Source organism: Pleuronectes platessa, chromosome 17, assembly GCF_947347685.1.
Source record: "Pleuronectes platessa chromosome 17, fPlePla1.1, whole genome shotgun sequence".
NCBI lineage: Eukaryota > Metazoa > Chordata > Actinopteri > Pleuronectiformes > Pleuronectidae > Pleuronectes > Pleuronectes platessa.
The window spans coordinates 13664273-13692006 of NC_070642.1; the positions used below are offsets into that span (position 1 = coordinate 13664273).

The 27734-nt window shown below is 41.7% G+C and overlaps 1 protein-coding gene and 1 long non-coding RNA gene across 3 annotated transcripts; one reads left to right on the top strand and one right to left on the bottom strand.

The window, feature by feature from the left end:
- The first annotated feature begins 812 nt into the window (after nucleotides 1-812).
- On the top strand, nucleotides 813-20566 carry fndc4a (fibronectin type III domain containing 4a). Its single transcript, XM_053444856.1, has 6 exons — nucleotides 813-888; nucleotides 8136-8251; nucleotides 9348-9552; nucleotides 16076-16165; nucleotides 18360-18497; nucleotides 20225-20566. Exons 1-6 carry the CDS (start codon nucleotides 813-815, stop codon nucleotides 20278-20280), a joined length of 681 nt encoding a protein of 226 aa, XP_053300831.1. The 3' UTR covers nucleotides 20281-20566.
- Nucleotides 20567-24323: 3757 nt separating this feature from the next.
- On the bottom strand, nucleotides 24324-27100 carry LOC128459905 (uncharacterized). Of its 2 annotated transcripts, XR_008342165.1 has the most exons (5): nucleotides 26981-27100; nucleotides 26390-26572; nucleotides 25492-25770; nucleotides 24776-24923; nucleotides 24324-24545 (listed from the first exon to the last, which is right to left on the bottom strand). It is a non-coding gene; the product is annotated as an uncharacterized LOC128459905 (long non-coding RNA). The 2 variants fall into 2 exon arrangements; XR_008342164.1 differs by lacking the exons at nucleotides 24324-24545; nucleotides 24776-24923 and having other exon boundaries at nucleotides 24940-25770.
- Between the last annotated feature and the right edge of the window lie 634 nt (nucleotides 27101-27734).

Consider the following 27734-nt stretch of genomic DNA (forward strand, 5'->3'; position numbering starts at 1 on the left):
CTATCGTTTACCAGCTCACTGACTATGAACAGGGCATCAAATGCTGTGTTTGATGATGGCATCTCCCTCAGCGGGGTGTCCCTCAAACACAACACAATTCACTCCCTACTGCACGACAACACTCCTCAGAACAAGACTGCGGGTAAATATTATCACCTGCTGAAAGATCGAAGCACTTTGGAGAGACGTGGCACAGAGTGCGTGCGTGGCGCACGGCGGCACCAGGTACAGGCGCGCATTGCCGTCCAATGGCGCGCAGGGGATTAATCGATGTTCTGGCGTAGCTGGGGCTGGGGGGTGAGGCTACCGAATAGGAGGCGACTGCAGGATGACCGACACTCAGACACAGACACACACACACCAGCACGCACGCACACGCACAGCCTGGAGGAGCCGCGGACGGAGCCAGTCTGAGGCAGGGAGAACTTCCAAGGCTCTGTCCATGGTGCTGAAACCGCCGCCCGGGCGTCCCCTCTGCTCGTGACGGAGGGGACACACGACCAACCTCCTTCCCCCTGTCCGCACCTGCAGCTGGAGGATGATGGGAATCGTCTCGGACCTCGTCTCTCAGTCCGCATGATGGACGGACGGAAGGACTTGTGGATTTAAAAAAAAAAATAAACCTCATGCTGCGAAAACACGCCTGCAAGCGCTCGATAACTGAGCTGAGTGAAGTGAGCAGCTCGGGATCCAGCCACTGACCGATTCCTTCGTCAACATGTTGTAAAAGAAAGCTTCACTTCCATTCAAGCGTAGGAGACCTGCGTCTTTTGTTTGTTTGTTTTGTTTCTTAACGAGAAGAGGACAAAGACATGGCTCGCCTGCTGGTTTTGGTCAACTCCGTGGTCCTGTTGCTTTTCGGCAGCGACGTGTTCTTGGTGGGAGCAAGTAAGTGTCAGTCACATTATAAATGGAACGCAACCCTCTTACAAGTAAGAGCAAACGCGTCATTGCCCGCACACACTAAAGTGAAAACAGAACCCAAGCAAGTCTTTGCGTTTGTTTGGGTTTAACGAGGCTTTCAATCGGCTTTCCTCTGCTCAGCCAGATGCTCTTAAAGATTCCTTTCATTCAATCATGTGAAACACGTTTTAATGCTCAAGTCTACTCACTTGTAACCAATTGTTGAACCCATATGCAGCCCCACCATGTATGAGCCACCACTTGTTTAGTCATTGTTAAGATTTTTCTCAACTCTCTGTGAATCATCATGTGCATTTTTTTTATTGAATTAAAAAACTAAAGAATACATTTAACAGATAGACTTTCTTATGCAACTATAACAAAAAAGCAACTGTACAAGTCTGGTGATAAGAATCTGCACTACAGCCGTATCCAGCCCCTTTCCACTGTATCTGCTCATTATGAAGGCATTTCTCTGTCAATCATATTAAAACAAAGATGATTCCTAAATGACGGTATATACAGTCTATGGGTATTACAGAACAAGCTCCAAATAGCTCGCTTTTTTTAATGATTATTAATTAATAATTTTTTCACACATGTGTAGAAGGGATTTGTCAAATTAATCTGGATTAGTGAGGAAAAGAAAAGAGAAACATCCAAAACCCAGTAAAAGACAAAACAATTATTAAAGAAAAGACATAAAGACATGTACATATACACATACACAAATATATACATCAATATTGCCCACTTGTATGTAGAAAAACTATGTTGCATCAAATAAGTTAGTAACCATACAACCAGAAACCTAATTAAATATGTCTCTTCAGTCGATGCATATCTAATAATTATTTGATATGTAATAATACCATTTTTTTTTAGCTGGAAGCGCCATAAGTGCCTGATACATAAGAGTGGCACAGCCCCCATTTCAATTCGCAGTCATGTCACTTCTATGAATCAATGCGCCACAGAAACAGTTGCAGTGGTAAAATGATCACCTGTTCTTTAAACTGCAGGATTTCATTTACACTGTTCCTGCAGCCGGCATGTTCTTGCCTGCTTATCATTACAAGCCTGGATTCAGACTGGAATTGTTCAAGTTTCGTTCTGTCACAGAAATCCTCTCCTGCTGCCTCGTAGTGCGGGCGTCTTATCTATCTGTCTACTTCTATCACTTCCTCCCCCGTTCTCTCAAAGGAACTGAGTCCTACATGTGATAGCGCCTTGAGGGATTCAGACTGCCACTCCATTGTTTCATGTGGGTGTGTGTACAGAGACAGCTAGTCTTTGTAACGTACTGCGATGACATGCGAGACGCAAGAAGCATCTCTGATCTCAGCGGAGCTCTGCATGTGGGTCTGTCAAGAGCACGGCAAGCTTCAGTATTAAAATAATAATAAACGGGGCACTCATTAATATAAATCTAAATCTGAATGAGCATCAAAGTGAACGGAAATAAACAGCAACTTCATTACTGCCATCCCCATGCATGCAATGAGACTGTTGGGTTCATGGTGACGCGTTATTCAGAGGATGGTCTGAATTATTTGTTAAGCCTCTGTGGGTCATGGTGAGGTTTTCAATTAGGACACACCGAACAGTCAGTGGGAGAAGTGTCTCCAAGGCAACACGATTAGTGACATTTAGTTTAATCTTTTAAAAGTGTCCTAAAATGATGTTTACACACACACTTTACTTTTCAGCATGAGTCAGGATTACACAAGAATATGAGAGATTGCAGTTTAGCAGTAGAAATGAAACTTGTAGCAAATGATTCTTTATCAAATTGAGGTTGAAGCATCTGATATTTGCACGTCATTGAGATAAATAGAGCAAACCCACACACTGTCTTTGAGAAAAACTGGAACGTGTGCCACCGAGTTTGCATTGACACGTTCTGAAAACAAGCTCCATGAGGGAGAAACGAATCCAGCTCGACACTAACCAAATAACAATTCGAGTTTTATTGGATTCATTTGGATGGCCAGGCTCGTGTTATTCTTCAAATTGGCAATCAGGTGCTCATAATTCTGGTGGCACATTCTCCTTAAACAGACGACCGGTGAGCGAGAGCCAATGTTTGCTCACGCATTCATAATTTCATCTGTTGGCATCTCACGAATTCTGAAAATACACAGAAAAAAAAGACGACAGCGTGGGGGGAAGAAAGTGTTTTTTATTCAGCCGCAGGTTTCACACCAGTAGATCACACTTGTTTTAGACTTTCGATTTTAATAACAAGCAAAACCAGCTGATAGAATGAATGCTGCAGTGATAAACAAATCCGCCTCCGACCCATCTCGGTTTTTGGATGATGAAGTAATGTTAGCTCGCAGCTGCAGAGCCTCGGGGTTTGACCAGTGGTTGCATTAACCTTGGAAAGGCACCTGCTCCCATCTGGTTTCACTGCTGTGCCACAGCCTCTGGGTGTGTGAGGAAGATGACAGGATGCACCTCCAGTCAGGGACAGTAAGTGGCACGACTGTAAAGAGCTTCAGAAGTGTACAGAAAAAAGGACTTAGTCACACCTGGCTGGACAAATATCCCCATCTTAAACTACATTGGGAAATCCTGCTGTTGTTGATGTATTAAGAGATTAAGGCAAAGATCCCACAAAGTCACCACTCGCTCCAAACACATCAATATTCAACGCGCCTCGCATGAGTTCGGGCTTTATTTAAAAAAAGATATATGTCAGTGAATATATTATTTCACAAAGGACTGTGGCGTTATTCGGACTGTTGGAATTGGATTACACCACACGCAGCCCTTCAAACTGTCATGAGCGTGAGGCAATTTAGACTGAGACCCCCCCCCCCCACACACACACACACACACACCTTGGTAAACCACAGTGTTTTGGCTTTTAAATGAAGCAATGTGAATTATGCACCTCAGGGAGTTTAACTGAGTATTTAGTGGACGGATCAATCATCTGTGTCCACTAAATAAAGCGTTAAGCACTCGCTCATGTCAGACCTGATAGCGGCAGAGGACATTTCAATTTATCACTTTCCAAACCCTAAATAAACAACTATGCTTTTTAAAAGGTTGTGTAATTGTCCGTGAAATGTTTTAAAACCATTCAAAAGAAGCCATAAAGCAGAATTGTCTACAAAAAGTGTCAACACACAACTCAATAGTGGATTGAGAAGAGGTCACTGCCTCTACTTTCACCTGTTCTGTAAAAATGCATGGAAAAATGACTTTTGGCATCCAGGTACACTATCTATTTACATGTGGTGTTGGTGGTGACTTACATCAGAGCAGAGAAAGGAAAAAGTTAGCTTTATGACATTCTGAACTGACTGAAATTTCTACATTTATTCTTTTCTGCAGGCACCTGTGAAATTGTGTCTCCGGTAAATTTGACAGATGACATCATTTCCAGCTTCCTGCTCTTATCTAATTTTTCTCCCAATGAGAAGAGGTCACATACCTCTGCTTTCACACACTCGGACAATATGCATCGGATTATGTTGTTTGGCATCCAGATACAGTATCTACAAAGAGTGTTGGCAGTGACTTAAATCAGAGCTCCCTGCAAAATACAAACACCAAAAGGCAGCCATATAATACTTTCGAACTGGCCATCACTTCCAGCTTTATTCTTTTTCTTCAGCCAATATACGATTTAATGAAGCAGTGAAGTGGAGATGACATGTCACCTGTCAAATTGTGTTTTCAGTAAATTCCACAGTTGACATGATTTCCAGCTCCCCACGCGTGTTGTGTTTTTCCTCCTCTGTTAAGTCATGTGTGCTGCGGTTATTTAAAATGGGCAGAGATATACGTTAAGACCTGCCCAAGCTGTGTCAGTGGGAAATTTATTCTGGAGATATCATAATTAAAAATGATTGTGCTGTATTTTTAACATCTAAATCAGCTTTAAATAAGCCTAGTCAGCCATAGGTCTTCATTTTATTGTGAAAGCCAATGACACAACATTTGACACCTTCACCTGAACTTAAATAACTGTCTCTACCAACAGTAAACTAGCTCTGTGTTCTAAGTGGCTTTGCTGCTTGTAAAGAGTTTGATGGCCACATGCTAGACCCGTTGTCAATGTCAAAATCCTGTAATTCTTACTGCTGCTTCACTCAGGACACGTGGCTGTTAGTAAATGTGGAAGTATCCACAATGACACTCATCGCTGCAGAGAGGGAACATCAAACAACCGAGAGGGGAACTGTTTGTGTTAGAAAGTCACTGAGCTACAGTTGTCTGCTCGTGAGCCAGCTGTGATTAAATTCCTGGAAACATCATAACAGATCTTAGATTATAACACATAACTGAATGAAAACAACAGTACCATTTTCATTTCTTTATCTTCTAAGCTGGAAATGTACGACAGAACGCCACATTGGAAGAGGGCACTTATACATTAGTGATGATTCATGGCGCCTGTCAGTTGAACCGTCACCAGTAAATGACCCACAGGAACTCCATCACGTTTACAGGTTTTCTTTTTTTTTTGTCTGTCTGTATAACCCCCATTAACAAAAGGACGAGGAGCTCCAAGAGAAACGGACGTGACCTGTGATATACAAATGCTGCACCTGACGCTGATGGAGGCACATATGTCACGAACCCTAATCTTATGAGTTTCTCACTTAGCACGAGCATCTTTAAGGGTCCAAGGAAATGAATTGTCCAATTTGGTGTAATTAGGACACATGATACGTTCAATATTTAAAAACCAGCTTTCTGTAGCAGCGGAGGCTTGGACTCATCACTGTACGTGACATGGATCACGACAACAACAACTTGTTTTTGCACTGAGTCACTGAACTTGGAATTGACGGGTGAACAGCTCCCTGTGCAGCAGCGGCGGCGAGGCCTCCGGGTTCTGTGAAGTGAGTCCATCAGCAGCTCAATTACTGCAGCTCGCTTTCCCAGTTTCGGTGGGAAATCATCAAATGTTCATGACATTAAATTAGGGGGCATTTAGATGCAACCATGGCACAAGGACACAGGAACCATTACTGTAAATGCACTCCATGTCTAGCTCATCTCCCCCTCCAGCTGTATGTCTATTTCCACACTTTACATCCCCTGCTTCCATGAAGGAGCTTCTCATTAAATGAACAAAATGAGAGAGGCGTCACCTCCTCACCTCCTAAGAGGTGTTGACCACAGCCGAGGCCCCTCTCATCCCCGCGCTCTCTACGCTCGGAACATTCGTTTTGCCCCTCACCCTCTCCATACCTCTCGTCCAGCTCATTCACATTCCCTCCACAAGCCAATCTCCAAGCGTGTCATTACGAGCCCTGAGGGAACAGAGCGTCACGCATGTGTTTGACCCGCGGTTCATATCGCCACGAGCGCCGCAGACCTGGAGTCTGACCCGAGGGTCTGAGGGATCCGCCTCAATGTCACCTTCCACACGGAGCACAGAGGCCGTTGTTGATTGTCTCCTAGATAACAACAGACAGGAGAGCAAGAAGCGATAGAGAGAGCCAGGGAGAGATAAAAGAGAGGACACGGCGAGATAAAAGGGGGAGGGATGTGAGAGGGCCTGTAATAGGAAACTGCAAATCATTTGAAATGGTTCCCAATTTCATAATTTTGTCTTTCATCTCTCCCTCTTGAGTGCACTTTTCGGAAGACATATTGTCCTCCCACAGCACACGCCTCCGGCTGTCATCTCAAGACAACTGTATTATGGGTTAGTACATCCGTGCCCCATGAGTTATTAAAAGGATTTGAAATACAAATTCAATGTACAACCGTCAATTAATCCTCAATCTGCTGCAGAAAGATGCAAACTTCGGTAGAAATTTGACCACTTATGAGAGTCATTAGGCAAAGTGATCTGCAGAGCCCGACCGATATCGATTTTTGCGGGTTGAGCAGATATCTATATTGAGGAGTAAAAAATGTTTTGATAGCAAAACTTTGGCTCAAATATATACTTGAAAAATTGGCAAGGATTTCTAAGTTGCTGCATTTGGCTCATCCCATAATCATAGCTGAACTAATGCAGAGCACATTGCCACTGAAGCTTCTTGGTCACGGTCCTCATACTTTCTTCAGCTTGTGAGACATTGAGTCTGAAGGGTTTCAGAGAGTGTTGGAGCCTGACAGATAAAGATGTGGAAGGGGGAAGTGTCAAAGTCTATAACCGACATGTCAGCAGATATACAGGTATATAAGTACAGTATATAACTAGAATGGCACTCAGTAGAGCACATAGCACCACGGCCCAACAGTCCCCTTAGGCAAAACCACATGTAAATTAAATAGATCTGGAGTTTTATTTGGATCTGCATCAAGATCCATGAATTATTCTCCAAGAAATCAGGGAAAATGTTTCTCATAATGTTAAACAAGTGAAAATAAAAGCTCCACATCCACAATAACATTTAACGGCTTCTTCCTCGACCTGTACCCCATCCTTCCAACAAGTTTTGTGCTGATTCGTTGTTGCGTAATCCTGCTAACAAATGAACGAAAGCAATATCATATTCTTTTCTGATTATTTTTTAACATGTCTGAAGACACTGGACATTTCACTCACTTGTCCCTCTCCAAAATGCATCAGACATCTCCACACAAAAGTCCTTTGGACCATAATAACAAAAGACGTGTGGACGGCCTCCGGGGGCCCATCCGCCCGGCCAATCCCATCTCTCTCACCTCTATATCTGACCTGAGCAATTGCTTAGGGGCAGTAGAGCTGTGCCGAATCTTCTGTTAGATCTGCTCCCCTCTGTTATCTGGCCTTTTGCTTCCCGGGCTTTTGTCTCCACTTGGCAAACAACAGCGCGTCACACCGGCAACCAAAAAATTTATATACCAGACCAAAGTTACTGGATGGATATGGACTTATATTTTAATTAAGAAGTAAATAATGACTCAAAGTCAGATGAGAAGTTATTAACAAATTTATTGACAGAAATGTATGTTTGAGAAAATAATTTGATAAACTAATGACTAATGAAAATAAGTATTTGCTAGAAAAACACAAAGGTCTGAATCCCTCCTTGATCACCTAAGACCTGATATCCCACCTTGACAACACTTGCAGCTTGGCTGAGGGGGGGCAGTTCACTTTTGTTTTCACTTTTATTTTCTTATTCCATTCACGAACATATCCACAACCCTCAACAAACAGGCTTTGACAGAGTTGATGAGCTGGAGCCCGATGCAGTGTGGTCACAAAGGGCGAGAATTCGATATTCTAACAGCTGGAACAACTGACCTCTCCTCCTCTTTTCTTTCAGACCGGCCCCCAGCTCCCGTCAACGTGTCCGTCATGCACCTGCGGGCCGACTCGGCAACCGTCTCCTGGGAGGTTCCTGAGGGAGACATCATCATCGGCTTCTCCATCTCACAACAGGTACGCTCAGTCCTGGACTCCTGATGTAAATCAGAAAGGTCGGCAGAACGAATTCCAAATGAGAAGATGACACCGGCTTTATTTTTAGCTCGAGCCATTTGTGGTTTGGCACGTGGCCCCGTCCTGATGTCCCCATCAAATTTTTGTTGGCAGCCAATGAAGTGCACCTGACATCAATTTCCTGCCATGTCACATTCCTGCAGATAACACTGCAGTGAATGTTTCTCAGACAAGGAAACAATTGATGGCTTTACAGAGGAGAAGTTGCACACAGAGCGAGTGGTGGCACATTTGCACGAACTCCTGTCTGGATAAAGATGTGTTTTCATTTGGATTCCTATTCTTAGAACCCCCTTTTAAATCATTGCTCAGCTTAGAGACTAAATCGTGCCTTCGGGCCAGGAGTAAGAATAAAAGTTGGCACGGTGGATTTGTCAAGAGAAAACGAAGATGTGACGTGAATGCACAGAAGTGAGTGAGGCTGCCAAACTGCTTTTCCTTTTTCAGGATCAAAAGAGGAGAAAAGCGATGAATGCCAAAACAAAATGATGGAGCGGCCATAGGGCTGCTGTAATCATGTTGATGCTTCACGAGCTTCCAAACATTATGGAGCTGTTTAACTTACACAACGGGTTGTAGACAACACCCAACGACCTCTGTTTGAGGCTGTTCATCATTCAGCGGTTTAATTAGTACACAGTCATTGTTCACAGAGAATAACAAGCTTCTTTTTCTTTTTTAATCACATCCTTCAGCCGAGCCGCGCCATAAAAACACATACAAAAACATCTGGCCCGGAGCCACTCGAAGTGCAGATGTGCTGGAGGACAAAACAAAGGGGAATCTCTTTTTTTCGCAGCTCATCAGAATATTGACTGTGCAATTTCCAGTCAGGTTTCCATCTGGTGGAAATAAAACACCAACTGTTGATATAATAAAGTCCTCAGTTTCTTTCTGTTTTTTTTAAATATTGAAATGGGAGTGTCTGCCTTATGGAGACATCTGTGCGTAGTCACCTTGATCACCTCATACATTTATATCTTTTCAATGGATGTGTCCAACCTGTTGTTTTCTGCTGCCCTCCTCCGACCCCCAGAGGCAGGACGGACACATGCAGCGGTTCATTCGGGAGGTGAACACCACCAGTCGCTCCTGTGTTCTTTGGGACCTGGAGGAGGAGACAGACTACATCATCCAGGTCCAGTCCATCGGCCTCTACGGGGAGAGCCAGGCCAGCAAGAAGGTGCATTTTCGCACCCTCAAGAAGTCCGACCTCTTCCCGTCCAACAGCTCCAACCAAGGTACTGGTGAACCTGAGGTGCATAACATGTCAGAGTTACTGTTTCTGTCTGTGTTCAGGGACAATGACAAGTGGGCGATTGTGTTTCCTCTAATACATGTACCTTTGTACACCTTTCTGAAACCATTCAAAATGAGGAGGACACATTCCTCCAAGGCTGGATATTGTGCAAGCTAATCATAGAAATAAAAGAAAAATTATCCATTCTCTGCTACGGCTGAAAGGAATTCGTTACCCTACAGTAACTGAATAAAAATCACTACATGAAAAGGTTTATTTATTTTATCTTTACCTGGATCTGCACCACGTTTGACCTGTTCATAGATATCAGCACAATGTTTTATAAAGTGGAAATTAATTCCTGGATCCGCATGGTGACCCAGATCAGCACCAAAATGTTATGAGTTCACATGTGACTCATACTCCATCCTTCCACCAAGTTTCATGGAAATCTGTCAAGCAGTTTTCTTCTAAAACAAACCAACAAACAAATGGACAAAGGATGAAATCATAACCTCCTTTGCGACCACGGTGAAAAGCTTTATTTCTTTATTCCAATTTCTAAATTCTTTGAAAACAACAACAACAACCAAAATACTCCTGATCGCTCCAGACAAAATAAATCAGGAGATCAGCAAGGTCATCAGATACAACAGTCTGGGACAAAGTGGGGGAGCAACTGACAGGCAGACAAACACTGACAAAGTACGATTCAACACAGGAAACCTATCGAGCTGCACTGGCTGCCATATGGAATACTAAATGGACTGCAATCATATAGCATTTGATATTTATACAGCATATCTCTAGTCTTAGTGACAAAAAAAAGACATGGAAAAACAAACTTTTAATTGTCCTATATTGTACAACTTCAGAATCTTTCCTCCACTCAATGAGCTGAAATGAAGTGTGTTCAAATGCAGCTTGCCTGTCAAGGTCACGACAGGTCACCGCTCTATAGCTTCTGGTTCCCCCGGTGCAATTACACAACATAGCACTTTGCTTTTAACTCTGCACGGTCTGCCAGCGGCCTGTTTTCCCCCGGCGCAAACTGCACCAGCCCATATACAGATGCTTCTCCCTGCGGCTGCAAACCTCCCCCAGCTGTCGAAGACTTTTAAGCACCCTGACATTGAAAACGAGGTGCAGTAGAGGCCGGTGGCAAAACGAGTGCAGGCAACCTGAAGTGTCTCTATCTCCTGCTGCTCTATGCACTTCACTCAGGTTTATTTTCTCCCAGCCGCCGCCACATTATTGACAGACTCTCCGAGCGTGGCTAGGGGCGAGCGGCTCTGAATTTATGCACCTCTCGATCACTCCGGGGGCCCAATCAGGATTCTGACAGACGCTCTAAAACACTTCAGACTCCATGTCTGGGCCCCGGCTCGCAGGGGGGCCTGAGGGAAATATGAGGAGCGTGACCAGCGGAGAATGGGTTTAGTCGGAGTTTCTTGCAGTAACGACTAGAGAAAGGTGAGAAAGAGTAGTTTGCTTTGTATCACAAGGAGTCGGGAAGCGGCTCACATATCAGAGGAAACTCCGGCGGTAATCTGCTCTGCATTAGTTCAGCCGCGATTATTACGAGCTCGGCCAAACTCTTTTAAATAACGGCAGCTTGGGTTTGTCATTGGACTGGAGATGAGAGGAGGTGCGATACTTCAAACAATTTCCCCGCCTTTTATTTTTATAGGCAGGCTCGAGGTCGTGAATACAGGAAGTGCTGATGCGTGTGAATCATAAATGTTTCTCCTATAAGCTGAGTCAGGTTAGGTACCATTGGTTAGGCTGGCAAGATCAGCCGGAGCGAGAGGAACTCATTCAAGCTCTAGTTCGACAAAAGGGAGCCAGCGTGCGGCGTCCATTAAGCTAATACAAACACTGGCACTACACAATCCCTCCCTGCAGCTCCTCGATATAAAAGACAAATGATTTTCAGGGCTCACTTTTGAAGTTAAAGGAATTTAGCAAAGCGATGGCGAACCGTCAATATGGGATCAAAGTGCTGAGTGTGAGGAGACTCCTGGCTCACTATTTCCCCCCCGTCAGACTCTGGGAGAAGATTCACTATGCAACATTTATCAAGATTTGTAGTGCCCCCCCCCCCAGCCTCATAGCTAAGGTTGTACATAGTTTAGATATAAAATGCATTTGAAGATACCTGAAAGAAATGAAGACACTGGCTCTGATCATAAAGAGTTAATCTAATAAACCAGTAAATAAAGCATTGACCCAATAACTCAATATTTCTGGCCCTCGCAGACAATCTCTCCAATATAACATGGAGTATGATCTGCTTCAGTGGCAGCAACTGACATAACAGTAACCTGTTGATATCTTGTATCTAAATGTGTCTTTTATCCATAGAGAAAATATTTCTGTTAATGTCTTTTTTATAGAATAGTACATGTAGGTGTTGCAGAGGCAAAGTGACCCAGAATGAGCTTCTCTGGTTGTGATGACGTCCTGTAATTAGGCCATTTTACCATTTTTCCTGTTCAGGCTTGAATTTTCTCCACATTTGAAAATAAATGAGCCCATTAACAACCCCACCAGGGAGAAGGAAAATGTTAAGTTACTAAGATATTAGATATTATACCACTTCAGTGGGCTCTGAGGTCATCAGCATGAGAAACTAGCCTTTTCTCCCACACGCTCCTTGGAGACACCTTTTGTTAGCCCGGACATTAATTTTCACAACATCAGAAAATACAAAAATCTGTTTTTTGGCAAGCTTCTACCCACTTAGAGGGGATCTTTATGATCCCTCTTTCCAATACAAACGTCATTAGGCTTGATATGCATTCATTTCATGGGACATTCTGTTCCACAGTACTTGCGGCTGACCATTACTACTTGAAAAATAAGTTTTGATCAAGCTGACGGCTGCGTTACACACCCACTTCAGATCCTCGATCACGGCCAACTGCCTCCTATTGAAACTGCAATAGATCTTCACTCGGCCATACACCAGACAGTCATAAGAGCCGGAGCTATCATACCCGTGAATCAAAAAAGCTTTTATCTTTTTACCTCAACCAAACTCTCTTTGATGCTATTATGCTATTGTCCTTGCATATGCCTCTGAATGTAAACCAGTGCTGGCCAGATTCAGAGTGAGTCCCTTCCATATGATGATTTGCAGCGTGTGTCGCTGGAGAATTAGAATTTAAATAAGCAGCTAGCTATGGATTTTTTTGGTTTTTTTTCAGGATCAATATGTCTTTCCAGAGTCCATTTCAATTCCATTAGTTCCACGGAAAGCTTTTAATCAGAGGATATTATTTATGTGCGTTGCCTGCCTTTCAGCAGTGAGGTATGTGGTGCAGTGAGTCCGGTTTCATTTAATATTTGATCCCTTGAATAATTTGATCTGGTAAAAACTTAATCTTATGACTGCAGGGTACCTGGGGATCAATCTCAGGGCCAATACTTTAGGGCTTTGAGTGAAGACAGCAGATATCTGGTCAAAGACTTTAATAGATTCTGCTTAATGTAATAAATGCGGAACCTGTATAAACAGATTCAGCATTTATAACTTTTCTTTAATTGATTTCACGAAGGATATGATTACTGTTAAAAAAGAAAGGTAGATCAGTCTGTTAATTCTTGAAAAAGATAAGATTACAAGAAATTGTCAGAGAAAGATTTAGTATCTGGACGATGGGGTGGTGGTTAGCACTGGGTCTGTTTGGAGTTTGCAAGTTCTCCCAGAGAGTGCGTGCGTTTTTCTCTAAATCGACCATTGGTGTGAATATAAGTGTGAATGCTTGTTTGTCTCACTGGGATCACTGGTCACTGGGGATCTGTCCAACATGCCCAATGTCAACTGGGATTGGCTCCAGCTCCCCCCATGGCACCCCCTGTAGATAATGGATGAATGGATTTATAGGAACTATGATAATACAGAGCAGATGAAAATGTTACCCCGATGCCACTAACCTGTCAGAGTGCATCGGAGAGGAGAACAGAAAAGAACGATTTCAAAGGCTGGATGCTGGGAGGTGTCAGAGATAACTAGGTGGGTGCTCCCCTCAGACACAATTACCGGGACACTTCAAAGAGGTGCCACGGTGTGTTTGCTGAGTCACAACACCTCCACCAGCCTCCCATCAACAGCCCTGACATTGAGGTTGGCTGCTCACTGTTAAAGCTGCCTGAATAATGTTCCTTTAATGATGAATGTTTTACAGACAAACAGGTTAATAGAGATTCAAAAAAGGTGGGCAAAAGGTGATTTTAAGACTGAAATAATTATAAATTTATTAATTGATTTGTATTTTTTTTTAATCTGCAAATAATCATTGATAATCAATTAATCGATCAAATGATATTTCAAGCAAAACTGCTAAACATCATATTACTAAAATGGGTCTCAGTAGAGAACATACCTGCACCAGGGCCAACCTGTCCCTTGGGAAACCAAATTTAAATTCACATAATCCATTTTTCATCAAGATTCATGACTTCTGATAGAAATCAAAAAATTATGAATAACAGCTTTTCTCGTAATGTTTAAGAGACTAAATTAAAATGGATTCCTTAAGCTGATATTTCTAAATCAAAACAATTGTCTAGTTGATTGATGCCACAGGTTTGCAGGTTTGTTTGAGGTCAGTTTCCAATTTAACTCCCGTCCATCCTCCTCTCAGAATTTGTGGCTTTGTGTCTTAAAAGCATATTTTCGGTTGAATCAGCTCAAAACGTTTTACGATGTAATAAATCGTCTCAAGGAAACGTAATGTGACAGCGAGTCAGTTGAAGCCCCCCCTGCAGCCTGAGAATGGTGCCAACATATAATATGGATGAAACAGCAACAGGACATGTTATTCAGGTCCTTTGCAAATTCATGTTCACTCACTCTTTAGAATGAAAACTACTGCATCAAATATGCACAGGATCAATTTGCTGGATCACAAAAGCACTTTTTAAAGTTAGATGACAAAAAAGGAAACAAGACCAAGACTTAATTTATCTATATTATTAATAAATTACATCATATATACATATATTACATTAAAATAATTACTGAAACAACCTTTGATGTGCTTTCATCATAAAAACATACATCAACCATTAGTTTCTCTTCATGGACGCAATTATGTTTTCATGAATATCATGTCAGAGGAGGAATAACAAAGTAGATTTGTTTCATTACATGAATTTAGCCTTTTCAACTAAATATACAGAATATTTATGTTGAACACGGAATGAAGGGATGGAGAAGATGTGGGAGTATTAATTTTGACAACAACTCACGGCTATGCTTATCACTGACCTGACATTTAGGAGAAATGCATATGCAGTCTGATAGAGACTCAGTGGAGCTCACACTGCCTTCAGAAGATAAAGGAGACTATCAAAGTGAATCTCAGAGTGAGGATCTCAAAGAAGTGCTTTAGATTTTTATATTTAATACAAGATTTACAGAAAATGCACCATGTAAAGTAGGTTCATATCTTTCTTTTGGGAATATTCATTCATATCTTGCACCATATTGTGACCGCACTGACCTGTTTTATCCATTTCACGGTATTTGAACTAAATAGTACTCTTTAAAATCGTGTATATTCCTCCACATGGAGGCCATGAAGCTGTACTATTGTAAAGTTACAATATGTTGTAAGGGATGAGGCAATCCATGCAAAATTCAGATAAAAGTTTAAAACTCATCTGAAGTTAAAACCAGCAGCCAGAATTAGCCAAACCAAGTGGATATCCTTATTTTTGTCACATGTAGGTTGATTGCTGGTGTTTTTTCCACCCACCAACCAACATGCTACTGCCAAAAAGAATCCCTCACCCTCAAATGTGAGCCACAAAGAAATTGTGACCAGGAAAACCGAAAGAGGAATCATTTGAAATTACTGTTAGCTGCTAAACTATTGAAGACTTATCACTGGATAAAAAATCCATCTAGATCCCCCTAAATCCTACACACTGGTCCTTTAACTTCCATCTTCACGTGAGTCTACCACTTCCTGCTTTACTCACAGGTCCATCCACACCACTTCCAAATGAATAAAAAAAAACATGGTGATACTGAACCCACTCTGTAATTGCTATCATGTGAAGATAGCTGACACTCTGGCATTCGGAGCCAGTTTCTTGACAAGCCGCTTCACAAATGAGGCAATTGGGCAGAGTGCTGCTCTGGAGGAGTTCCATCCATGCGGGTTGAGAGATAGTTTGGAGAGTGGAAATCGGCCCCCGGTCAATCCACCTAAAGGAGGATTAATGCCACGAGACTGAAATGTGGTCATGCCCACCACTGACTGTTACAGTTTTTGTCATAAGATAGAATGTGAGTTTAATGTCTTACATTCATGGGAAAATACAGTAGAAAAAAGCTCTACTGGAAAAATGTCCAGCCTTTACTGAGACGTACGGGTATTATTTCAACTCTATAATGTTTGGTGCCATTGTTTGTGACATTACTTTATATATGGCAATTTATTCAGCACTTAGTATTGAGTCATCAGAGATTTGCATTCACTGCAGCCTGTCCTGTCTGTCCTCCTTCCCAGATGACCCCACTGTGCAAGGCCTGGACAAGGCACGGCATCTACAAACAGGGGAGATGATCATAATCGTGGTGGTCTTGGTCATGTGGGCAGGTACGTTTTTTAGACTCTGTCTTGTTAATAAGAATTTCATAATTAAATAAGAGCTTTTGATGCATACATTTACTGCAAAAATTGGAAAAATTTGATAATGGTATTGGCAAACAACTAAATTTTTAATCCTGTGCTTCCTGGTGTGTACTGGAATTTTGTATTATCTTATTGTGATCAAACCTGAACCAGCTGGCACGCAGAAACACTCCTGTTCATGGGGAGCTTCTGCTTTTAGATCAGCTTATGTGCTTACATCTGCTGCTACGCGCCAATGTGAAAACCTTTTTTACAGATGAAGGAACAATGCAGAAAAGAATTACGTTTTCTATTTCAAGCTCTTTATATTCTATGGCATTTGTGTTTTCTTTTTTGTTTCTGATAATAGACTGATAAATATCAAGTCTCAAATACATTTTCGCTGTGATTAGGGTTTTAGTGACATTTGAATCAAGATTTGATGGCAGGTGTTGGGTGTAAGTCAAACCCACACAGTCTTGAAGAAGCTGATCAACTTTTTAAAAATTTTTTATTCTCCTTCTACCTTATTAAATTAATTTGATGTGCAATACTGATGCTGCTGTCTCTATGGCAACCATACACCTACTTCAATGTGAACCGTGCTTTTCCAGAGGTTATTCATTAACAGGTTTTTAGATCCATTCACGTCTAATAACTATAAATTCAATGTCAAGCATCAGAGCTTATTGATGTTGACGACATTAAAATCCTGCTTCATAAGCACAAAGATAATGGGGACCTGTCCACTGGAACAGCCTCTGTCAGCCTGGATGATTAAGAGTGATGGTGCACACATGACGGAGGTTTTACTCTGTAAAAGATCTTGTAAATAAGAATACAGTGATGCACCAGTCAATGAGACACTAATAAAAAGGTTATTTATTGAGTGGAAGTCCCTAAAACCTGAACAACGCACACTTGAAGAAAATGAATCCTGCATCTCTGAACGTCTTGTCCTGATGTGGAGGCAGGATCACGTTTGTGTTCGGAGCATCTCAGCGTCTCCTCCTTCGAGGGAGCGCGCTGATTAATGAAGTGTTGAGGCACAATCAGAAGTGGCGTGTCTGACAGGCAGCCAGGCGGCAGGGCTTCCCACCCCCGAGCCCCCGAGAGTGAGATGTTAAATAATACTAATGAGAGAAAGCAAAGCATGAGCGGAGGCAGCGAGGAGTGGGATGATGAAAAAACACCACATGCTGCGTTTTTCATCACCCACTGATCATTTGCAGCCGGTCCCAGTTTGAATGCCAATTTACCCTCACTGCATGCGTTCTACAAGGAGTCACCTTTGAAGTTTCATAAACTACTAATTTATTTCTCCTATTTTCTTTGGCTTGACCTCGGCCTGGAAATGTGGATGGAATTAAAAAGTAATTCAGTAACATGAGCTAATCTCACCTGCTAATGTTTCTGAGTGTTAAGCAGCTTGAAATGTACTGAAGAGACAAAAAAACATCACTTTCTCTGCAAAACTATGTGATTTATGTTGATATCCTGAGGGGGAGGGACAGCTTATTTCGATCGCACATTAAAACAACATCACAATAAACCGTAAACGCAGACAAATCCCTTCTGAAATTACACAATCGCTGCTATAACTCAACCAACAAACCAACAAACCAGTGCACGAGTGGAAGTGGCTGACACCAACATGCTCTCAGCTACTGAGACAGTGCAGCTGCAAGATTGCCAAGTTCTTATAGGATGCATGAATAATGATTAATGAGTGAATTACCCTCTCTGCTTCTCAGTGTGTCTCACAGCTCCCTGGGTCTCGTTACCAGAGCTACACAACAATTTCTGAATATTTAATGTCCCCACAGAAATGCATAACCTCAGTGGAGCAGAGAAGTGTTTTTTCGTGGGCTTTGAGTGCTCATCCAAACTGAAAGCTGAAACCGCACCAGGCAGGTTGCAAAACACAACAAAAAGCAAACTCGGTGGAGAATTACTGTCTTCCTGAACTTTCGAGATAAAGGCCCAGACATCACACTCCCTTGGGAGCTGAATTCCATTATCCAACAAGGCCTTTGAACGTGCGCAGCCAGAGGAGGCGGCGACACGTCTTCGAGTGACAGTTGCTTCCTCATGACTGATTCCCTATCTTTCTCCCTGTGTGTGTGTGTGTGTGTGTGTGTGTGTTTTGCTCGTGTCCATCCCCTCGCCACCTTGCCAGCCGTTATTGCCCTGTTCTGCCGGCAGTATGACATCATCAAGGACAACGACTCCAGCAACAGTAAGGAGAAGGCCAAGCCGTTGTCGGAGAGGAGCACGCCGGAGCATCACAGCGGAGGTCTGCTGAGGAGCAAGGTGAGTGAGAACACCTCTGAACCTCAGGCTCACTTCACAAGCACCTTCAGAATTGTTGCCCGATTGAATTTCGGATTGAAAACAGGCGCACCAGTCTCGTCCATGCGTCCCTGACCCAAGATTGAGTCCAGAGCAGATTTCTTTCAAGCAGTTGTCGGTGCTCATAAGCAGAGTTTGTATCCAACAGCTCGTTTTACACCATGTATATTAATTAATGCCATTAGATGTGCTCAATGTGTCTCGTGTTGAAGGACGGTTAATGTCTCTCTGTCAATTCTACAAGATAATGTGATGTTTTTAACACATTTTACAGCAGATCCTATTTCCTGCATTAATGTTATCTAATCGACTGAATATGTTAAGACACCTCATGCTGAGCACATGCAAACCTTGACAAGGTGACACCATTATGTTTCTGATCAGTGGACAGCCCACTCTACCTCCTGGACCACGGACACACACAATAAACCAGTTATAAATAGACACATATTCACATACATGGTCACAAAACGAGTAAACTTAGAATGAATCCATATTTTACCACGCTGATTATTATAACTCCTAAAACTATAACTGAATCATGAACTGATTGTGCTTTTTGGGAATTGTGGCAATATTGATTGTATAGAGGTATTGAACTGGAATGAATCAGCCAGGTGACTAAATATATATATATATAACTATATGTATGTATATGTACATGTAGGTTATATGTGTGTGTCTCTGTGTATTACAGCACGTTATACTGATTATAAGGTCAAATGAATAGTTTAAATCCGGCTGTAAAAATGTTCAGTTTAGTTTTAAAGGCCTTTCAATGGATGGACATTGAAAGTAAACTGAAGCCAAATGCTGTGATGCCGTGCGTTGGATAAATGTTCTGCAATTCTCTATACACCCTGCATTTCTCTCTTCCTGTCAAATACACATTAGATGTAATGAAATGGTGCCGTGACAACCCAGTCTCATCAGAAAATGTACAATGGTAACGTCGGTCCAAGTGGACCAACGTTACCATCTCACAATCTGGCCTCTCAGATTGTGAGATGGTAACATTTAGTCCTCCCATTGTTTTGCATTGGCGTGTTCTCACGTCATGTGACTCTCAAGCTCCCGTCTGCGGAGAGGAAAACATGGCGGAGATTCCTTGTTTTTTCAGATAAAAATATAATTTTGTAACTTAGTTTGGGCATAAAAATACATTCTGACACCATTTCTAGCGAGAAATGTGGTCTTTGCTTCCACAGTCTTCAGCCAGTTCGTGCTTATGATAAATATTTTAATAGTTATCACGCATGTTTTTATCGTTGCTATGATGGTTGCCATGGCACCACGGGCGCAGCTTGGTGTTTAAATCACAGTCCCTGCGTGGTGTCCTTCAGTGATCGTGAATGTTATTCATGTTATATAATAGTAATATTTGAGGCTAGATTACATCTCTAATGAGAAGGATCATGCGAGTCTGTTTATACCGAGGCCGGCCCGAGTGCGCGACCGGCCCGAGTGGCGCGAGCCGAGCGGCCCGAGTGCGCGAGCGGACCGAGTGCGCGAGCGGACATGACGTGTGGCTGTCGTAAAAACCCTATTTGTAAACAACCAGCCCTTTAACTCGGGGCTGCGTCATAAACACGGCGCGCTTGGAAGACCACGATGTCATCTTCCTTCTGTCAGGTAAGTAGTTTATTGTTTTTAAAGATCGTTACGATCTAGGTTTACAGTCCGAGTGCGGAGAGAGTCCGTCAATCCACACTATGGACGCTGTTCATCAGCTAATACGCCATTGTTAGCCACATGCTTCAGCCCACGGTAGCCTGTGCTACCTGGGAGGTGAATACATGGTTGTTGAAAGCAGTTCAAGACGCTTAGCTCATCATTGAGGGACGCTACAATATAAATATAAACATGAATTTGATTTATGAATGCTTTAGATTAATAAGGAGTGTATTTGTCTACCATTACTCCACAATATCAGGTCAATTTGGTTTAATGTATAGTATGCACTATGACAATAATGTTTTCATGTTATGGAGTTGCGATTCATTTTATAAAACAATTGCTATGTTCTGTTTTTTAATCAAGGAGGATCCAAGTGAAGCTACAGGAGTTTCATTAACGTCAACAACTTGGACCAAACAGTTTGTTTTGCTTGATGAAGAGCAGGAAGGGCAGCCTGGAGAGAAAGAGAAGCCGGGTTGAGCCCACTACCATCATCCACGTACCACGAGGAAGATGAGGGAGAGAAATGATCCTACCATTAAAGAGGTACTTTTAAGTTACATACCAGAAAAAACATTTTATATAATTTGCCAAATATACATTTTTATTAAATCCCCAAAGTACACTTGCTGAAATACAAGTTAATATCACACTGAAAGAATTTTGATCAATCATGCTTCCCTGCTGTGATTGTTTAACTAGGAAAACAACTTTTTCCACAGGAAGGCAAGTAAATTTAAGGAATACATGTGCAAAGTTTTCCTCTGTTATGTATAATGATGACCCCCATCAAACATAATGTTAGCAATATTTACACCTTTTAATTTATACTGTTTATTTCTGTCTACATGTGTGAATTTGCCTTCATTAGTTTCAGAAAAGAGCGATGATGTATCGGTCAGTGGGCGGCAGCACGAGACTCCGCAAACTAGTCTGTAAGCAAAGCAGACGAAGGCATCGAGGTTGCGGCCTGCCATCATTGTTATTTTGCTTAAGGGACTGAATATGTTTCATGTAGAAATATTAGCATTTCCCTTATATCTACCAAAACTGCTTGTTTCACAGACTGCAGTTTTGTTTTGATCCGATGTGGTGTGCAAATACAACCGTATCTGCAATGGGTTGTGGGGCATTAACATTTGTAACTCTAATTTTGTTTTGACAGACTGTGAAAAGAACGTTGAGAACATCACCACTCTACAGGAAGACACAGTCCAGTAATGGGTGTCAGAAGTGCAGTAGTGAACGACAGGTACTGTGGAAAAATATGTGTCATTGTTGTACAATGTCCTTTGACTCTGTTTAAACAAGGTTAACACAAAAAGGTTTGATTGTAAACTGATATCGGTATGAATTCATGTTATTCTCCTCGTCAAAAGAAACAAACAATCCAAATTACCTGCAGAAAGCCCTTGATGGACGCTTCAGCTGCATCGTCAGACTGGTGAGACAGCAAGATGCCAACTTTAATGCCAATTTATTTGTGTAACATTCTGTGACCAAATGTATAGATAACTTTTTGTAGATTGTAAAAATAGATAACCCATTTATTACAAAAAAACTACACTAGAATTATCGCACTGCGTTGTATGACTCCGCTAACCAGAGCAGTGTCCGTCTACATATTTCTACATATTTTCTCTCATATAAATGACACTGTATCTCTTGACAACTGAAACCATAAGATGAGGTCAGTGTGGCCTTGACCTTTTTACTTTAAGACAAATACAAAGTTAGACAATCCGAAAACATGCAGTTATGCCTCCGGCGACTCGCTATTGCAGAGGCATTAAAACCGTAGTGTAGTAGATTGGATTTTATTGGTGTTACATTGGACATCTTGTATGGGTACACCAAAAAATATATTTGGTTTCACATTCTAGATGGCAATAAGCAGAGTCATCAACTCAGGAAAAATATTTCTGTAGAAAAGAAAGCCTTGTATGTGTGTATGTATACATACACACAAACGCACAATTGAGACGTTTTTGTCTTTTATCATATATTCTCAGGCAGTACTGAGTCATTTACTGAGAGGGGACGTGAGGGCCTACTCTGCGTGCTCAGAGTTCAAGCCCAGCAGGCTGCAGCGGGCCTGACATATTCTGGAACAGCAGCACAGTCTTTGGATGACTCCTCTGAAGATGAAAACATGGCGAGGTACTTCTCCACTGATGAAGAACTGTGAGGGCTGTGATTAGCTACACTCTCTTGCTACAAGGCTACTCATGCTACTCCCTGGCAGCCTTAGGAAGGCATTAGCTTGCTGTGTGGTAGCTGTTAGCTTCAGCATTTTTAGTTTTTAGTGGCCTGTCTGACGTTTATGTTAAAAAAAAATCAGAGGGAACCATCTTCATAATTTAACACTATGGTTTGTTTGTGTCCTTCAGTTCTTCTCAAGAGAAGCAGTACAGGTGTGCCTCAGCTCCACGGTCCCTCCTGCAGCCTCCGCTCCTGATGCTAACCTCATGTCTCCATCACACCAAGCAGCAGACCTGGATTGACAGACCTTTCTCCAGAGCTGCCCCCTCCCTCTGAAACCCCCCTCTCCAAAACACTATTTGTGTAGTTTTTAAAGTATTTTTTGCATGAGAATTGTTGATCATAACATTTCCAGCAGATGCCTTAATATAATGTTTGTGCACAATAAATGACATTGATCATAACATAATGGTATTTCCTTGCACTTCTACACCATGATATTGTCAGATAAGATGCTGATTACATTAAAGCAGTGAATGCTCTGCTTTAAGCAACATAAACACACAATGATTCAATGGATCTGAAGTAGAATGGGCACATTACATTCTGTAGAGAATGCCTCAGTTATGGAAGTCAGAAAATAACTTTCTTTATCTGAGGTTCCAGTCATTTATAGTCACAGCAAAGCACACAGGTCTGGTTGTCTAAGTGGCGCCCATATCATTGTTTAAGATGTGTAACATCACGTTTGTGTTTCAGTGCAAAATTAGTCATTAGTCAAGAGTTCACCATCTTGTTTACACTAAAATTAGGTGACCCAGATGTTTCACAATGCAATCTGATAAGGTCTTATGAGAAACATTCTTAACATTAAAGAAATCAACACAGAGGATAGCAATATCTGTTTGACTTTAATCAGTAGCTGGTAATCGGCAGCCTGACTTATTCAAACACATTAATACTACAATGAATGAGGCAGGGCCTTCTATCAGAAATCAACTATATCGTCACGTTATGTTTCTCTTGAGCACATGGAAATTACCTTCAGCTTCCACTTACTGTCACCTGAACCATACTGTTATTTCTGTATCTACAGTGACTTTTAGGAAAACATATACTAGAGGGCAATGTATAAACATTAATACATCTTATTTATATAGAGCTTTTCAAGAAGTGCAAGTACTAAACTGAGGGAAAGCTAATACAAACAATATATATATATCTTATTTCCATGTGCCAGGACAGCCTCACACTTGGATATAAACCAGTTTTAGAATACATTTGCTTATACTGGAGATCTTTTAAATTAATGTCCCAGAAATGATTTCTGATGGAAAACCCCTGCCTTATTCATTGTAGTATTAATGTGTTTGAATAAGTCAGGCCGCTGATTATCAGCTACGGATTAAAGTCAAACAGATATTGCTATCCTCTGTGTTGATTTCTTTAATGTTAAGAATGTTTCTCATAAGACCTTATCAGATTGCATTGTGAAACATCTGGGTCACCTAATTTTAGTGTAAAGAAGAAGGTGAACTCTTGACTAATGACTAATTTTGCACTGAAACACAAACTTGATGTTACACATCTTAAACAATATGATATGGGCGCCACTTAGACAACCAGACCTGTGTGCTTTGCTGTGACTATAAATGACTGGAACCTCAGATAAAGAAAGTTATTTTCTGACTTCCATAACTGAGGCATTCTCTACAGAATGTAATGTGCCCATTCTACTTCAGATTCATTGGATCATTGTTTGTTTATGTTGCTTAAAGAAGAGCATTCACTGCTTTAATGTAATCAGCATCTTATCTGACAATATCATGGTGTAGAAGTGCAAGGAAATACCATTATGTTATGATCAATGTCATTTATTGTGCACAAACATTATATTAAGGCATCTGCTGGAAATGTTATGATCAACAATTCTCATGCAAAAAATACTTTAAAAACTACACAAATAGTGTTTTGGAGAGGGGGGTTTCAGAGGGAGGGGGCAGCTCTGGAGAAAGGTCTGTCAATCCAGGTCTGCTGCTTGGTGTGATGGAGACATGAGGTTAGCATCAGGAGCGGAGGCTGCAGGAGGGACCGTGGAGCTGAGGCACACCTGTACTGCTTCTCTTGAGAAGAACTGAAGGACACAAACAAACCATAGTGTTAAATTATGAAGATGGTTCCCTCTGATTTTTTTTTAACATAAACGTCAGACAGGCCACTAAAAACTAAAAATGCTGAAGCTAACAGCTACCACACAGCAAGCTAATGCCTTCCTAAGGCTGCCAGGGAGTAGCATGAGTAGCCTTGTAGCAAGAGAGTGTAGCTAATCACAGCCCTCACAGTTCTTCATCAGTGGAGAAGTACCTCGCCATGTTTTCATCTTCAGAGGAGTCATCCAAAGACTGTGCTGCTGTTCCAGAATATGTCAGGCCCGCTGCAGCCTGCTGGGCTTGAACTCTGAGCACGCAGAGTAGGCCCTCACGTCCCCTCTCAGTAAATGACTCAGTACTGCCTGAGAATATATGATAAAAGACAAAAACGTCTCAATTGTGCGTTTGTGTGTATGTATACATACACACATACAAGGCTTTCTTTTCTACAGAAATATTTTTCCTGAGTTGATGACTCTGCTTATTGCCATCTAGAATGTGAAACCAAATATATTTTTTGGTGTACCCATACAAGATGTCCAATGTAACACCAATAAAATCCAATCTACTACACTACGGTTTTAATGCCTCTGCAATAGCGAGTCGCCGGAGGCATAACTGCATGTTTTCGGATTGTCTAACTTTGTATTTGTCTTAAAGTAAAAAGGTCAAGGCCACACTGACCTCATCTTATGGTTTCAGTTGTCAAGAGATACAGTGTCATTTATATGAGAGAAAATATGTAGAAATATGTAGACGGACACTGCTCTGGTTAGCGGAGTCATACAACGCAGTGCGATAATTCTAGTGTAGTTTTTTTGTAATAAATGGGTTATCTATTTTTACAATCTACAAAAAGTTATCTATACATTTGGTCACAGAATGTTACACAAATAAATTGGCATTAAAGTTGGCATCTTGCTGTCTCACCAGTCTGACGATGCAGCTGAAGCGTCCATCAAGGGCTTTCTGCAGGTAATTTGGATTGTTTGTTTCTTTTGACGAGGAGAATAACATGAATTCATACCGATATCAGTTTACAATCAAACCTTTTTGTGTTAACCTTGTTTAAACAGAGTCAAAGGACATTGTACAACAATGACACATATTTTTCCACAGTACCTGTCGTTCACTACTGAACTTCTGACACCCATTACTGGACTGTGTCTTCCTGTAGAGTGGTGATGTTCTCAACGTTCTTTTCACAGTCTGTCAAAACAAAATTAGAGTTACAAATGTTAATGCCCCACAACCCATTGCAGATACGGTTTTATTTGCACACCACATCGGATCAAAACAAAACTGCAGTCTGTGAAACAAGCAGTTTTGGTAGATATAAGGGAAATGCTAATATTTCTACATGAAACATATTCAGTCCCTTAAGCAAAATAACAATGATGGCAGGCCGCAACCTCGATGCCTTCGTCTGCTTTGCTTACAGACTAGTTTGCGGAGTCTCGTGCTGCCGCCCACTGACCGATACATCATCGCTCTTTTCTGAAACTAATGAAGGCAAATTCACACATGTAGACAGAAATAAACAGTATAAATTAAAAGGTGTAAATATTGCTAACATTATGTTTGATGGGGGTCATCATTATACATAACAGAGGAAAACTTTGCACATGTATTCCTTAAATTTACTTGCCTTCCTGTGGAAAAAGTTGTTTTCCTAGTTAAACAATCACAGCAGGGAAGCATGATTGATCAAAATTCTTTCAGTGTGATATTAACTTGTATTTCAGCAAGTGTACTTTGGGGATTTAATAAAAATGTATATTTGGCAAATTATATAAAATGTTTTTTCTGGTATGTAACTTAAAAGTACCTCTTTAATGGTAGGATCATTTCTCTCCCTCATCTTCCTCGTGGTACGTGGATGATGGTAGTGGGCTCAACCCGGCTTCTCTTTCTCTCCAGGCTGCCCTTCCTGCTCTTCATCAAGCAAAACAAACTGTTTGGTCCAAGTTGTTGACGTTAATGAAACTCCTGTAGCTTCACTTGGATCCTCCTTGATTAAAAAACAGAACATAGCAATTGTTTTATAAAATGAATCGCAACTCCATAACATGAAAACATTATTGTCATAGTGCATACTATACATTAAACCAAATTGACCTGATATTGTGGAGTAATGGTAGACAAATACACTCCTTATTAATCTAAAGCATTCATAAATCAAATTCATGTTTATATTTATATTGTAGCGTCCCTCAATGATGAGCTAAGCGTCTTGAACTGCTTTCAACAACCATGTATTCACCTCCCAGGTAGCACAGGCTACCGTGGGCTGAAGCATGTGGCTAACAATGGCGTATTAGCTGATGAACAGCGTCCATAGTGTGGATTGACGGACTCTCTCCGCACTCGGACTGTAAACCTAGATCGTAACGATCTTTAAAAACAATAAACTACTTACCTGACAGAAGGAAGATGACATCGTGGTCTTCCAAGCGCGCCGTGTTTATGACGCAGCCCCGAGTTAAAGGGCTGGTTGTTTACAAATAGGGTTTTTACGACAGCCACACGTCATGTCCGCTCGCGCACTCGGGCCGCTCGCGCACTCGGGCCGCTCGGGCCGCTCGGCTCGCGCCACTCGGGCCGGTCGCGCACTCGGGCCGGCCTCGGTATAAACAGACTCGCATGATCCTTCTCATTAGAGATGTAATCTAGCCTCAAATATTACTATTATATAACATGAATAACATTCACGATCACTGAAGGACACCACGCAGGGACTGTGATTTAAACACCAAGCTGCGCCCGTGGTGCCATGGCAACCATCATAGCAACGATAAAAACATGCGTGATAACTATTAAAATATTTATCATAAGCACGAACTGGCTGAAGACTGTGGAAGCAAAGACCACATTTCTCGCTAGAAATGGTGTCAGAATGTATTTTTATGCCCAAACTAAGTTACAAAATTATATTTTTATCTGAAAAAACAAGGAATCTCCGCCATGTTTTCCTCTCCGCAGACGGGAGCTTGAGAGTCACGTGACGTGAGAACACGCCAATGCAAAACAATGGGAGGACTAAATGTTACCATCTCACAATCTGAGAGGCCAGATTGTGAGATGGTAACGTCGGTCCAAGTGGACCAACGTTGCCATTGAACATTTTCTGATGAGACTGGGTTGGCCGTGAAGCATCCACCTATTTGGCACCT

Coding starts and splice junctions, on each gene's coding strand:
- fndc4a (XM_053444856.1), top strand. CDS start 813: ATGGCTCGCCTGCTGGTTTTGGTCAACTCCGTGGTCCTGTTGCTTTTC. Junction 9,553..16,075: donor GTCCAACAGCTCCAACCAAG/GTACTGGTGAAC, acceptor CCTCCTTCCCAG/ATGACCCCACTGTGCAAGGC. Junction 18,498..20,224: donor TCTGCTGAGGAGCAAGGTGA/GTGAGAACACCT, acceptor CCGAGTGCGGAG/AGAGTCCGTCAATCCACACT.